This window comes from Mastacembelus armatus, chromosome 22, assembly GCF_900324485.2.
Source record: "Mastacembelus armatus chromosome 22, fMasArm1.2, whole genome shotgun sequence".
Lineage (NCBI taxonomy): Eukaryota > Metazoa > Chordata > Actinopteri > Synbranchiformes > Mastacembelidae > Mastacembelus > Mastacembelus armatus.
Window position 1 is genome coordinate 16,697,691 of NC_046654.1, and position 16,117 is coordinate 16,713,807.

The 16,117-nt window shown below is 39.9% G+C and overlaps 1 protein-coding gene across 1 annotated transcript in view; it reads right to left on the minus strand.

The window, feature by feature from the left end:
• Positions 1–16,117, minus strand: part of alk (ALK receptor tyrosine kinase) — a 319,654-nt gene that overhangs the window by 13,760 nt on the left and 289,777 nt on the right. Inside the window, exons 13-22 of the mRNA XM_026301074.1 lie at positions 15,310–15,475; positions 13,685–13,832; positions 11,160–11,270; positions 10,695–10,836; positions 9,464–9,631; positions 9,128–9,226; positions 5,353–5,508; positions 4,158–4,271; positions 915–1,101; positions 188–278 (exon numbers count right to left, since the gene is read on the minus strand). Coding sequence (XP_026156859.1) covers positions 188–278; positions 915–1,101; positions 4,158–4,271; positions 5,353–5,508; positions 9,128–9,226; positions 9,464–9,631; positions 10,695–10,836; positions 11,160–11,270; positions 13,685–13,832; positions 15,310–15,475 — 1,382 coding nt within the window. The remainder of the gene's footprint in view (positions 1–187; positions 279–914; positions 1,102–4,157; positions 4,272–5,352; positions 5,509–9,127; positions 9,227–9,463; positions 9,632–10,694; positions 10,837–11,159; positions 11,271–13,684; positions 13,833–15,309; positions 15,476–16,117) is intronic.

The following is a 16,117-nucleotide window of genomic DNA, read 5'->3' on the forward strand; positions in this document are numbered from 1 at the left end:
CAAGAGCTATGCAAAACATAACTGTTGATGTGAACCTTCATGATCTCCTGTCCTGACAAAAAATTATCTTAGGATCGAAGTGCAGGATGTGTAATTAGTTTAGAAGTGCCTCTGGATTTAATTTGATTCATTCACAGTTTGACCTTTGGAAATCAGGAAAAAGTTATTACACTAGCGAAGAATTCACCTTGACTGCCACTTGGAGTGGACTCGGTTCACCTGGTATCCCCACCGCCAGACCTTCATACACCTCCCCAAAAGCACCGTGACCCAAACCCCTGGAGACAAAACACATGTATGTATAATGCATTCATGTTTTAGGCATCAAGCTGAAGAGAGCAATGCTTTTGCTGAGACTTCAAGGCTAAAATCACTGTAAGGACAACAGCAGTCAAATCACATATACCCAATAAATAAAGGAATGATAATCATGGAGAAAGTCTTTTTTTTTTTTTTTTAACAGCTTATCCTCTAAATTAGCTGTTCCCCAGCTTTTCAGTGCAAAAATACAGTAACTGACAGTGTGACATCCCGTTGGAGGGGCAGAACTGTGAACTTGACACCATCTATGGTATTTTCTTGATTCAAGATTTGCATAACTCTAGACACTGGAAAACATTCATGGGGCCAAGAATATACTGAATCACAAAGATTGATAAGCAAATGATAAACTGGTAAACTCTAAACACATGGAGGATTATTTCTCAGTGCAGTAGACTTTACACTCCTTTAGTGTGACACTTTATATTTCAACCTATATGTAAACATTTATTCTTCTGTATTTATTAGTGCATCCTATTTAAATCATGTTTTTCCAGCTACTCTTGTCCTGAAACCACTAATTCCACATTTCATCACAGCTGCATTTGATCCAACTGTGCCTGCCACAGTAACAGGATTATTGGCTTGTGTACCTGGTGAGGGAGATGTTACGTCGGGGCACTTCCTTCAGGTCATTGACTGATGCTGTCTTGCCAGCGAAGCAGTAGTTGGGGTTGTAGTCGGTCATGATGGTGGAAGCCCGCAGCTTACTGAGCTTGCAGTCTGGACTCTGCAGCTCCAGCTGAATAGACTGGAGCTCTGTGTGTTTACGTCTGTACACTGGGGAGATGAAAACAAAAGAGGAGTTTTATTACACTGCTGAGATATCCACCACTTAAAAACAAACAAACTAAACCTTGAACCCATTATCTTGTTAAAAGTATTAATGTCAGTCAGAGTGGAAGGTTTGTACAGTTATTATTTCTATATGTGTATTACAGCAATTTTTTATTAAATTGAATTCCTCTGTCTGGGAAATATTGATTTCTCTGTATCTGATGTCAAATCCATCATTGTAAAATAGTCAGACATCTCCTGTTTTGTATGTACAGTATGTTTTAAACCCTCCACATGGCCCTGTCTTGTAAATGTTCATCATAAACAAACATGTCCATTGCATAATCATCCACATTATTAGACTGTATTTTATATCTGATTACAAAATGTAACTCTAAGTAACTAAGTAAAGTTGTAAAAGAAATATAGTGGAATAAAAGCACAATAGTTTCTTTGGCATTTACTGTAGCGTGGAGTCAAAGTATGAAGTAGCAGACTCCACTGGTGAACACAGATGCGGAGGAGTAGTTTGTTTGTCTGTGTGTGTGTGTGTGTGTGTGTGTGTGTGTGCGTGTGTGTGTGCGTGTGTGTGTGCGTGCGTGTGTGTGTGTGTGTGTGTGTGTGCCTATGTACTGTATGTGCAGAGGATTATTTATTTACCAAGTGGTGTCTAATGTACGAGTGCTGCCAGCTGCCGGCTAAGCAGCCATCCATCATTAGCACGTTTCATTCATCACAGAGGTAGACCCACACCTCGCCTGCTCCTGCCTCCTCTACTGATGTGTGTGCAAGAGTGTCGGTAGGAGTCTGGGTGTGTGCATCAGTATGTAAGTATGAGAGAGGGTGTGGGTGCGTGTGGGGGACATGATGGCTCAATGAGTGCATATGTCTGGCTGTAATAGTCTGAAAGCAGGCGGGCAGAAGGACGTCTGTGCTGGCTGTGAGGCTCACTTCCTATTCTGACAACAACGTGTTAAGTGCCATGTGAGAGGGACCGGGTCACACACTGAAGGACGTTGTGTGAGAGAGAGGACGTGTCAAATGTGCAAACAGAGGACACTGTTTGTGTGAACCTCTCAGACATACAGTAGCAGTCTGGCTGTTTATCATTGGCAAAAACAGATTTCCCATTTTCCCCATGTCTCTCTTGGTTGTATCCTCCGTGCTGAAACAAAGAGTCTTTGTTCTATACAGAAGGACATGACTGTGGCCAAAAACACTCCATATTTACTATGTAGTGTGTTGACATTGTATTTGAGTGTTATGTTGTGATAGTATAGTATATAATTATGATACTTATATGTAATTATTTATATTTCACAATGTTGTTAATGAATTATATATAGTGACCATTAAAGCTCCAGCACTGGAACAAAAAAGTGTCCATGGCATGCTCCTCACAATCCCATAATTCATTGCATTTTGTAGATGTGACAATTACAACCAGGTACGATAGAGGATGATTGATAAATGTCTCATTGTAAATTTCTATTTATTTTCTAAGGGGGGGGGGGGGGGGGGGGGTAGGTAGGTAGCTACAGAGTGAATAAGGAAAGCACTTTGGAAGGTTCATGACTTCTGAATGGGAACCACAGCTTTAAACTGCACATATATGCAGCTCCCATCAGTCATCCGAGAGCATAAAGGGTAGAAAGGCAGCTTCTTTTCTAATTGGCAAAACAAACACTCCTACTGGTCTGCTCACTGATGAATATTTTGCTGCCCTAGGCAAGACACTCCATTGGCACCCCAGAGAAAAGTGATCGTTTTTCGTTAGAAGACTTTATGGCAAATATGCTAATTTTATTATATTTTAGATGAAATTTAACTTCACTTTAACTTCACTCTACTTTAGTTACTGTCTAACTATCTTCAACTAAAAACTATACTGATTTTAACATGTTCAGGAGAGGACACAGAACATAGCCTGATTATAATCTTTGTTATAACTACTAAATATCTGTGGAGTATCTTTGATACCTCCACGTCACAAACAGTTACTACTGTACAATGAAAAGCAGTGGTATGAATGTAATTCTTTCACTAGTCTTCTAGTCTGTGGCTGACTAAACTATATTTTATGATCCAGTATTTATTTTAATCCTGTATTTTTCCTTACTATACAATTTATTGTGCATAATTTAGGTTTACACCAGGATTAGTAAAATGTTTCAGATATTGTAGGTTTTTACAATTGAACAGCTTAGCGTTAAGAACAGATAAAATGTCTGTTTCGTATAGGGTTTTTATAGCACAGAGCAGCGTAGTTTGAATGTGCTGTGGGGTGTCACTGAAGCACACACATAAGAACGCTTTGGTCGCATTGTGCACAGCTGCTGCTGTTATATAAATGAATCTGAATGTAACTGCTATTGTATATTTTGTGCCTCAGTGGGTCACTCACTCAAAAGGCCTTCAGTGTTTTAAGTGAGCAAAGAGGGTGATTTCAACAGCTGTTATTCCAGAAGCAAACATCTGGGTTTATAGCTACTAGGCTAGCTCGCGATCACAAATTGTCTGCCTCTGGACATCAATGACATTAATTTTGTGGGGTAGATCATTGTTTATAGGCTTTGGTTAAATCTTCTGATTCACTGATTATATTAAGGATGCACCTGTGCACATAAATTAGTAGTATTAGACATACCAAGAATTGAATTTTTTTTATTTTTCATTTGAATGGAAAATTATTAATCTTACACAGTGTTGTGGGCAAATGACCCCAGGGTCAGAAAAACAGCAGCCAGCAGGGTTTATCACAGAGAGCATCAGCTGCCACAGAGTCTCCTCGTATAGTCTGTCTGTACTCTCCTTTGAATGTTTCCAAATGTTTCCTGAAAACTACTATTATTATATTTAAAAGTGGTTATCACTGTTGCCTCAAAGCAAGAAGGTTTAAAACACTGTGATGGACTGGTGACCTGTCCAGGGTGGACCCCTGCCTTTCACCCAAAGAGAGCTGGGATAGGCTCCAGCAGATCCCTGGGACCCTGGTTAGGAATAAGCAGGTATAGATGCTGAATGAATTAAGCAACTGACTAATGTGTGACAGTTCTTACTAATCATGACTCCAGACACAGCCAGCAGCAGGGCAGCGATGAGCGCTGAGGTGCCCACGGACAGACCCAATGCCAGGTGGGAGAGGGATGGCTGGGGAGGCAGCAGGGACACCTCTGCAAGACAAGGGGAAACAACAGCATTGCACAGTTGTCATCTCCCTCGGAGGGGTATTAACATTCACTTCACCACTCTGATCGCCAACTTAATTAATGATGTGAAAGCGATGACACAACAGAGCTTAGGAGCAGCGACAGTCGGCGAATCTCAATCCCTTTTCAGTGGTGAGGGGAGATCTCACTTGTCTAAGCTGAGGAACAAATGTGCACATGGAGAGACACCACATTGAGATTGTGACCTTTTATGACCTGGCATCATAGAATTATCTGCTGTTTCCTATTATTGAGAACAGATTTGCAAATCATAAGGCAAGGAGGCACTCTAGGTCATTAAGATATTATTAAGGTGGTAATAGCTTTGTTCCTTTCCTTCAAATTAAGAAGTGACATTCCACCATAATAATTCAGTTTAGATCTACGTAAATAAATTCATTATTAATTTGATATTAGAAGCCATAATTAAAGAAGCAAGGGTTTGTCTACATTCTTTTACTACAGTTTATACCAAGCTGACACAGCTTGAAAAATGAAAACTAATTTTTAGTCAAGGTTGACATGGTCTAATGAGAGAGCCAACTTACCTTACCTAACTCACCTTAGGCTCATTAAGCTCGTTATGAAACGTATTCTAAATCTGCTGTATAATGTCACTACATGAGTATCCAGATGAAGCCTTTTATCCCAAATCCTTGACATGATAAAGAGCTTTTATCTGACTGAAGCTCAGTGATAAATTAAAAAAAACAGAAGAGAAGAGGACTTAACACTTAAAAAACCCCCAGCTAATACTGCCATAGGTGTATCCATTTTGATTAACGGCTTAGCTTATCCAACAGATTGATGATAATTATGAATGATTAAGGCACTATTAAAAAACGTTTCCTCAGATAAAGATTCAATAAAGTACAGAGCCTCCAAGGCTTAATTACTTTTGTAGATTAATTAATTATCTATTCATTGGGCCTACAACAGGTGTAATTATATTCAGCTTAATTTATTTCTAGGTTTGGATTAATTTCACATATTCGTGTGGAGGAGAGAGAAATAGTGTGTGGTTGTATAATAACATATGTCAGACCTGTAGCATTGATGCAGGACACCCCATCTGGTGCCAAGATGAGGTCGTCATCACAGTAGCAGACGATGTTGTCCTTGATCTCATGGCATTCACCGCTCTCGCAATGGCTGCAGTTCTGCACCGTACTAATGATCACCTCACCATCTCCCTCCATAGCTTCAGGACAAACACACATATAAATTAAATAAAAGTCCAATAACACTGCATGAAATAACTCAACATAATTCACAAGTTTACTAGTGACCCAAAGCAAAATATACAAATGACTGTTCTATGCTTTATTCTCCCCAGCATCATCGCAATCTACAGAGGTACCTCTCTAATAGATAATTACAGCATCATCATCTCCCAATGTGGTGGCTCATTCAACAATTTACACCTAATTCAGACATCTGGAATGGCAGCCAAGTCTAATTATCAGGCTTGCTCATGACAACTATGTATTAAATATATTTTATCAACTTGAGTTGTGTTGTGCCAAATGGGTGTTTAAGAAGCATCATTTACAGTGCAGTCAAAAACATAGTGAGCTTTTATGCAGGTATGAATGATTGGATCATGCAGTGGTTACTGTAAATGTGACTGGTGTATGTGACAAATCATACTGCAAATGCCATTCAAATAATTTCTTCAGGTATTTGGTGCTGCCGTGGTCTGGTAGGGTTTGGATCCAGCTGGCACCAGAATTCTCTTCATGGTGAAAGGGCTTATTCCCACAGCGTAACTGTTCATATTAAACTTGTCTTCAGCTGTGCTCTCTGTTTCATCACCAGCATAATTAAAAATCCACTCAGCAAGTACAAACTGTACACTGTGAATCAACCCATGGCTGGTCATCATGTTTGTATGGAAGCCTGTGAGTTTGCACATTTTCACAGCTGTCTGATTTTACTTTAAACTACATGAATTTATGGCTTCTGGCTGTCGGTGTTTTAATTGGTGAAAAGATCTGCTGTGTTGTTTGGCTGCAGATTTTCTATCCTTCATGGCAACCTGCAACTACTCATAGTGCCATAAACAGTATTAAATTGATTTTACAACATCCTTTATTTAATTTTAAAATACACCAATTCTCTTGGTTGTAAACACAACAGGCAGGGACAAATCACTCTAACTAGAATTATTTATGGGCTGTCTGTGAAAGCTTGCACTGTTTAGTAAGCAAAGCAAATGCACTCATCTGCACAATCTATTTTCTCTCATTATTCTGTTATCAGCTTTATAAGTACAAATACATAAATCTATCCTAGAAAAAATCATTTTAAAGACAGAATACAAATGTGTCAAATATAGATGTTGACTACATACTAATGTGTCTGGGTGTGTATTGATGTTTAGACAGTCATGTTGAGTCCTCCATGTTACGCTTCTGTTGGTGTAACAAATGTGATGGTGCCTTCTCTGCTGGAGTTTTCAAATATTCCTGCACCTGTCTGCATGCTTTCCTTTGGTTCAATGATACAATTCAATGCCTCATATAAAACTTTTGCAACTATCAAACTGTAGTCAAGATTCCTTTTATAAGTTAGATAGATAGATACATAGATAGATAGATCAATAGATTTCTTTGTCGCAGCAGTAAGGTATAGACACACAGGATACAATGCAAGAATAAAAAACTATAAAACTATAAGAATGTAAAGTATTTACAAGTATATGAGAACAGACTGCTTCACATATACTAAAACTCTACATAGAAAAGTGTGCAAGTTGATTAGTTTGTTGACTAAATGTTTGCTTTAGGACTTCCCATGCCATCTTCATGTTCGATTCAATTTTAATAACTCTAATATATGCATGTTTTCTCCAGCACCTTCCAGCATCTACTGACCACAGTCTGATTGGTGATTGTGTGGCCTTATCTGTATTTTTCTTCTTGCATACTGGTATTGAACCAGGGCAGTATTCAGGCTGGATTAGGGCACTGTATTGCAAACTGGCTGCCTCTGTCAATATTAATGGAATGATTTTTGATCCTTTTTTCAGGCCCTTTAGCAGACACAGCAGGGTTGGCCGGCATCACCTGCTGTTTTTATTTGAGCTTGCAAACCTGCCTATGCAGTTCAAGCTGAGAAGGAAATTACTGCCATAGCCATTTGTTATTATAGCTTTAAACCACACATGCCCTCAAATCTGACCTTTACTCTGATGTTAATCTTTAATGCTATGAAATTACAGATACAAGAGCCAAAATATGCCATTTTGTGTATTATGGCAAAGATTCAGGCCTTTTGGTAATTCACTGGTTATAAATCACTTTCTTTCTCTTTTCTTGCATACAAGTGAATTTCTACTATGCTTTGCTACTGTGTTTTCTGGAAGTGAACAGCATGTTTATGCAAGAATATAAAATTTTAATCATAAAACAAATGTGTAGGCAGATGTAGACTATTAATTTCTGATGTCTCTCTTTATTATCTGCTATATAATGTGTGAATATTTTTGTCATGACACTGCTGGCATGTGGAAATTGTTGCTGGACAACGAACATCCAATTAAGGCCTGGCCAGCACTGTTTGCATTGTTGTTTTGGCCCTACTCCCTCTTTTCTATTTTATGTTTTGGATTTTATTAACTTTTCTTTTGTTTTTTTGTTTCTCTTTTTCCTTGTGTCTTTACTTTGAAAAAGTGCTTCACTGTAGTATTTAAATGCTGACGCATTCAATGTAAAACCAAAAAATGAATACTACAATTAAGATTTACTTTTGAGTCATTTATTTACATTTAAGTCTCCACTTTAATGTGAGTAGGTGTACATCAGTACTGAAGACAAATACAACCCTTTACACAGGGTGAAAGGGTTTGAAAGGATTTGGACACTTGTCCACTAAATGCTCTGCATCATTTCATTTGCACAAAAGAGCTTAGTTAGATCGAGAGTTGTCATTTAGGCTGAGGGACTTCAGTGAGTATTATGTTTACAATTTACAATCCTCTTACTGACCTACTGTATGCTGCTAAAAAATAAAATTGTGAACTTCATAGAATACCTTTATGTAATTAACAATAAATACAATACCAGCAAGGCTAAAGTGTTAAGTAGCTAGGATCAAAACACCGAGGAATGTGGGTAATGTACAATTTAAATGAAAGATTCTATGCAGTTTGAAAAAAAATGTGTTATTCACAGCTGAGATTCATTCTGAAGTCATTCTACCGCAGAGAAAATGGAGCAAGGTCAATGATAAACTGAGGACTGTGGTTGTTGAAAAAGGCACTGCCTCGCTAGACAGCATCACCCCTATTAAAGCTCAGTGGAAGAGAGATAGGAGTGCATACTACACCCAAACTGAAGACAATTTTAAAAAGCACTTCAATGTCTATTTCCCATTTTCCCCCCTTTTCCACTTCTCTATAGAGCTGAAGAGGGAATTTTGGATGATGTATGGACAGTCAACAAGCTTATCACTACTGCTGAAATTTCAGACAGAGTATTCTGTCAAGCTCAAATCTGTAACAAGTAAAGAGCAGACGTGGGTCAACAGGTTTACAATATACAATATTACTGAGCAGATTATTGACCAGTTCCTTCTCTGTACCTGAAGGTATGTTAATCAATAAAATAATGGTTCTGGGTTTGGTTCAAATGAAGTCTCTGCTATCCGTGGAACCACTCTCCATACATGCTGCACATTTAATGAAATCCTTATTTGATGTCATAGAAGTGACAACAAAAACTTAAAATTTAAAATATCAATTACAAAAAGTTTTCTCATCCTGTAAAGTACAAACATAATTTAAAAAAAAAAAAATAGAATCAATCCTTCTGCAATACCTTTCAGAGGATAAAGGAAGGGCTCTCCTTCTGGACCAAGGAAAGACGTGCCATCATCCCCGTCATGTCTGGGGTTATTATCTACTGAGGTGTTACCACCTGCAAACAATCAGAGCAACAACACACTGACAAACCTTGGTGTCATATTTACAATTAATGCACAGTATTTTAAATAGCAAATGAACAAAAACATTTAAGAGCACAGTAAATGTCACACTGTCACAATTAGAATATAACGTCAGCATAAGACGTATGTTTATTCATAACTGACCTGTAGTTATATTTTTTACTTTCTCTGGACATTTAAGAAAAAACTTGGAAATATCTTGGACTAACCTCTGTAGCCTCCACCACCACCCCCGGACATACAGCCTCCCCCGCCGCCCCCGAAGCCGCCACGGGTTTGCCAGAATTTTTGACAGGCCTGCCCTCCCTGGCCCCCCAGCACTAGTGGTCTGCCACCCTGACTGACAGGAGCACTGTCATTCCAACCTCCACCTCCACCTGTCAACAGACATATATTTGATATGATGCGAGGCCACCAATCACTGTGTGTGTGAAAGAGGGAAAGAGGGTTGCACAGAAAGGAAAACTTGCTGCTAAACTGAAGAAATGCATGTAGCATGTCTATAGGCACGCACACACACACACACATACAGAGGAGAACACGCACTCAGACACATACAAACATACATGCCAAGTCCCAATTAGTGGAAAAAACACAGGTTACAGCAGAGACCGCAAAAACATCACAAAATCCCTTAAAAGAGACCAGGTAACATAAGTTGAAAGTTATAACTAATAAAATTAAAACTAATCCTCACATATTCCCTTACACTAGACAATTCAATTTTCCCCTTTTACTTCCTTCCTCTGAAGCTTGAGAGATACAAACAACTGAAAGAAAAAACACATCTCACCACAGTAGCAACCCCCCCTACACACACACACACACACACACACACACACACACACACCCTCACACACACACACCCTCACACACACACACACACACACACACACACACACACACAGTGAATATTTCAATCCTTCACTGTTTCCTCAAAAGTAAACCTTGGGTTTTGTGAAGATGTAAAAATCAATATCTCATGTTTCCAGGTGGCTAGTCAACACTGAGCACATGAATAATGGAACCTGCAGAGTGCAGGGATGTAACATTACACTGGCAGTTTTGCCCAGCAATGATGGAAGTGTTTGATATGAATAATCACGAGTAAGGTCACACTGTTTTGTTTTTATCAAACAAAACAAACAGAGGTGGATCGTACTGTATATGGAAGTTAGAATTAAATGTCTCCAGGACACAGAAATGTGTTTATAATTGTAGGAAGAAATGCAACAATTCCACTTCAGGCCATCAGTTGAAGCTGTCGGTACTACAGTACTTGTATCATGGTCTCAGGATCTCCTACACACTTTCACAAATACTTAACCGCAGTCAATAAAGGTACTGTATACTGTATTTCCTCAGACAAGCCAACACACAATCAGCTGCACACGCACAGACAAATGGTATCAACACACCTCAAAGCTGTGTGTTTTGTACCTGCTGCGTATGCCTTCCCATTGCGTCCTGGTTGGCTGGGGTCATAGTCCATCTGCTCCAGCTGGGTCTCTGATTGGCTGCTGTAACCCCGGCCACCTCCCCCAGCAGCGATGATGAGTGGGAAGTACACACCATTGTCCACCTGGGTCATTATTGTTTACAGTTATGTTTACTGTATGCAAAGGCTTCTCTTCTTTAAGGGAAAACTGTTTCATTATGTGCTAAATGTACAGCTACAAGCCAGTTTAATCTGTACATTGGTAATACCATGTCATTTGAATATTCCCAAATCCTGCAGTGTAATATGAATTTTAATTGATGCAATAGAGAAATATAGCTGTTTTTTTTTTTTTACTGGATTCTCAAACAAATCAAAATCTCTACACATCACCTGAGTTTCTAAATGTCAAGTATAAAAATATGTCCTTGTTACCTGAGTGCATTGTTACCAAAGCATCTTCTTACCTTGAACACATATGTAGCACCGCCACCTCCTCCTGCACCCCCCTTCACTTGGGTTTTGTTCACCATCGGGCCGCTCTGTTCCAGGCAGATCTTATTCAGTATGCCATTGGACTGCAGGGAAGGAGAGAGATGTCAGTTCACTGAAGAATTGCTTTCATGGATGTCAGTCGTGTATGAGATGGCTGAGCGGTTGCCAAACCCCAGCTGCAGTGAGTCCAAGGTTTAAGCATTATAACGGTGAGCAGGAACACACAGCTGCACAACGGAACCAAAAAGCAAGGACCAATGTTGTCCGTACAAGATAACTGCAGTGTGGTGTGAGTGTTTGCTGACTTTCTATTTAACCTGTTTTACATGGCTGTAAGTCTATGATACTGTTGTAGCACAGTTGCCTTTTCTGTAATGTAATTTGCAAAAATGAAATGAATTACTTATATCCACTGAATTCACTGTCACTGGAAACACTAATTATCCTGCTAAAGATATTCAGGTTTGTTGCACATGCCTCTCTTTGTTAATATACTCGATAAAATATTTATGTTACCTGGTTGACTGAGTCCATTTTTACTACGATGACAGTAATGATCATTTCTGTAGGTTAGATTGTTTGAAAATGATGCATTTTATCTTAAAGGGGTTTGAAATCAGTTTAAGAATTATCGAAAAATGATGTTAGGTGCAGGGACTTTGCCACAGCTGAGAGTTAGTGAATTGATGTGTCTGTCCTGTGTGTGCCATCATGCTGAACGGCCTGGAGCCAGTCCTACTCTGAGAGTAACAGGGCATACTGTATGTGTGCACATCCCACCCTCACACAAATACATGCTCACAGACACTCATTGCTTCTCCAACTCCCTCCTCAGTCTGAACTGAAACTCTGAGGGGGGTGGGACTTCAGTGACTATGACTGACAGGTAGAAGGGTAAAAGAGAGCACATTCAAATGTTCTAGGAGTCTTCCTCACTGTTTCTCCCTCTCAGCCTGTTCTATCATTGTAGTGCGTACCTTTAAAGATGAGTCTGTGTCTGAGAAAGGACGACAGATCTGTGTGTGTGTATGTGTGTGTGTGTCCGGATGCTGTTTATATGTGCAGGGAAAGAGTGAGTATTTGTCAGGAGAAGGAGGGAGGGCGTTGTCATTTTTCTCGCCAGAGGGAGGGCTAGGTGTGAGAAAACTCTTTTAGAACACAAATCACTTTTAGAGAGACCCTTTGAAGAGAGTCCCTACCTCGTGCTGTCAGGACTGTGGGGAAATAAGAGGAACCTTACATGGCTTCAGTCTCACGCAGAAACAACCCAGGCCCTCACTGCTGTACTGAGCACTTCATGACAGCTTGTTTAAACACTAATAGTTTGATGACAGTGGTGAAGCCCCCTTCATGCTAAGCTACACATTCTGCCTCTGGAGAATAAAACGTAACATATCATTTAAGCTGCCTTGAACTCATATCCCATAATGATGCAAGAAGAGCTGCTACAGTGTGAATCATTGAAACATAAATCAATAATTCATTTGTGAAAAATATAATGTAAACGTTTCATTTCATGTTGAGGTTTTTTTTACTTCCTCTTCTGACCTTCGTAAAACTAAACTGATCATTAATATGACTTTATTATATAGAAGATACTACTGTCAATATACTATAGCATATCTTTGTATAACTTGTGGCTGATATTAATATGGACTCCATTTCTTAAAGGAAAAGGTAGAGCATTTTTTGACTCCTTTTTTGTCAAGCTGGAGATGGCTTTAGGTGTCTATATGTGAATATGAAGACAATGACACAGAGACAGATGGATTCCCTCAGTGATAACATTATGCTAATTTCCAGATTTTTTTTGATGAGTGCCAAACCTCAGCAATGCATTTTCCCCATGTCAGTGTCAGGTTAGACCAAATTTTTGAAAGTTTAAATAGCAGATGATGGATGGATTTACTGGCGACTAGAGAAATCGTGAGGGTTTTAGTCTCAGTGCTGTGAACTGAGGGGAAGCATGCTGTGTTGCTGCCAGAGAAGAAACTCGAGAGCATAACGGATGACAACCCCCCCTGGCAAAAGAACACAAGCAAGCTTAAGAAAGACAATGGTACAAGCTTCGATCGCAGATTTAAACAGTCGGAGGTGACCATAAAATGCTACAAAATAGAGCACAGGTATTCAAAGTGAGATCTAGGGATCTGTCAGGGGTATACAAGGTCCCTTAAAGTCATGAGATTGTTAAAGAATGTCGAGTCTCACTTTAAAATTCCCTTGCTCTGCTATGTAGTTTCATAATGAGGGCAATGATATAATTCAATCACATTTATAAGCAAGTGGACAGTTACAGTTGTGAGTCCAGATAAACCTGAAACTTTAATTAATGCAGCATTTACAGCACTTTCACACTAAATCCATACAGTCAATCTGCATTATAATTGTTCACTTTTAAGCGTATCATGCTTCTGTGACAAACTGTACACTACAGATTATCAAATGGTACTGAATATCTATTCACTGGCTCTACATTGAATTGAGAAGCACTCACATTGGGGCATGCATCCTCGCCTTGTTGTCCCACCAGGATGTGAAGCAGCTCGCCTTTTCTCAGCAAGAAGTCGCCGGTTATGTAAACACCATGTGACCTGCTCATGGCCAGTACGCTACGACCACCAGCTGCACCGTAGGCCGTGATCCTGAGGTTTAACACACACAAATGCGTAGACACACAAGAACAATAACACAAATAAAAGAACTCATTAGCAGGATAATTATGTTGATGACACAGGAGAGGTAGGACTGCGTTTGGTTTTCATGAGTATGAACATATATACCAACAAAAGAATTTGATCTTATTTCTATATTGTTGAAGTGATGATGCATATATTGCAATTATGAACTATACAGTACGTGTTTATCAGAAATCCTGTTTATCAGAGGTTGATAAACAGGCCTCATTTATCCCCCCTGTGAACCTTAAATAACAGCCAACATGAATTTGGAAACACTCAAATGCGCCTCCATCACAGGCGTCTTTAATCAAAACATTTGATCTAGTATGGCATGCTACTCAGAAGCAAAAAATTAGGCTACAGTGACTACACAGTGTATGGGTACATAAACACACAGAAACAGAGCAAACGAACACACACCTTTATGGCAGTAAACACAAATTTCAAATGCTCCACTTTTCTTGCCAGAAAAAAAAAAAACCTGATTGGATTTTGGGAGCACTTCGATATTTCTCTGCCCTGGTGGTCGAGCTCGGTGGGGAGAGAGAGAGAGAACGTTGCCCAGTGCTCAGTAGCTACCTCAGCTGTTTGCCTAATGACTTTTGGGAGATGCAGAGCGCATATTCATCTCTGTGGCCGTCTGTCAGCTTCATTTACAGGCTCCGCCAGCTAAAGCAGACCAAGACCACAAGTGTGGAGTTTGTTTGGAGACAGAAGGTGTTTTTCAGGACATGTGTTAAGACAGTGCTGTCCACGCTTTTTGTTTATTTTAAGACTCAAGGATTTTGGCTGAGCTTAGTGTTCTGTCTGTGTGTGTGTGTGTGTGAGAGAGTACAGTGGCATGCCTGTTTGTTTCTGTGTGTGTGTAGGAGGGTAGTTAAACAACTTATGTTGTCATGTATGCCCACAGGTGGAACATTACAGCATTAATCCTGGAGCAGTATACAGTTTGAGGTCAAGTTGCTAAGACTGACTCTCGATGCATTTGAAAGTCTTAGAGGCCACTAGCATAGTCGCGGAAGTGGGTGGTTTTTGGATTTCTGAGTCAGGTGAAGAGTGAATCACGGTATTTAGCTGCCATCACTCCAGCCTCTGCTCCTTTCTACAAGAATCTGAGCAATTCTTGGTTTGCTTGTGGAAGATTGCTGCTGATGCACACTGGAGTGGAGGTGGGTGTAAAGAAGAGACTGCATTGTTGTGAAAAATGTGACTTGTTCAGAGTGTGTTGATGGTTCAAAATGAGAGCTTACATATGCTGTATACTCATGTTGAGTGCTCACAAGTCCAAGTGTATGTACCTAATGATTGTAAACACAGTGAGACCCTTTAGGAAAACATCAAATTTTTGCAGATTAGGCGTTGAATGAAATTTGTTGTACAACTAACGGTAAAGTCTGATGTTTGTGCGCTCAGAGGCTTTATACTCTGGCACAAGTCCTACCTGTAGGTGCCAGTTTCTGGGACCCGCCACATCTGAATGCCTTTGAAGGGCCCTCGGGTGCCTACTGTCACGTTGACATTGCTGTTCCTGTAGGAGTTGAGGCACTGAGTGGGAGTCGGGCCCTCAGGGCCCGCAGCCCCACAGGTATGAAAAATCCATTTTTTGGCTGCACATGAAGATAAAAGAAAAAATAACATTTAGCACTTCATGGAGCACACACAGTTGCAAAAGCACATCCTTATTTATTTATTCTCACATGTACTTTAGAAAGTAAGCTTAAAGATGACAGACAGGCTGAAATTCAGTGCACGCTACAGACTCATTAGTGATCTGTTTATCTCACATTCATTTCACTTCACATTTCTCATGCTCCACTCTCATATCAATAAAGCCCAAATATACAGACATGAAGGAAATTATTATATATTGAGGAGGCATGCTCCAAACTACAACTAGTAACTATGTTACTATCGCCATTTTCACCACGGCAGCAGGGGATGTAGTGACAGGATCACAGGTGACAAACATTTCTCCTCATTTCCCGGGTAATCCCATGTGTCGGTGCTAATTGGAGTTCTTTTCACTGTAATTAGCACAAGATTAGTCTTGTCAGATGGACGTGGCAGGACTTAACGCTGCAGTAGTAAATCCTGATTTAAGGCTTGTGAACACAGAGCAGCGAGGAAGACACCAGGGAGCGAAACGCGTCTTTCTCTCTCTCTCCACTCTCTCCCTCAGTCTTGCTGTGAGCACTCTGAGACTACTTATCATTCATTTCAGAGCACGGCTGATTATTGCATCTGACACC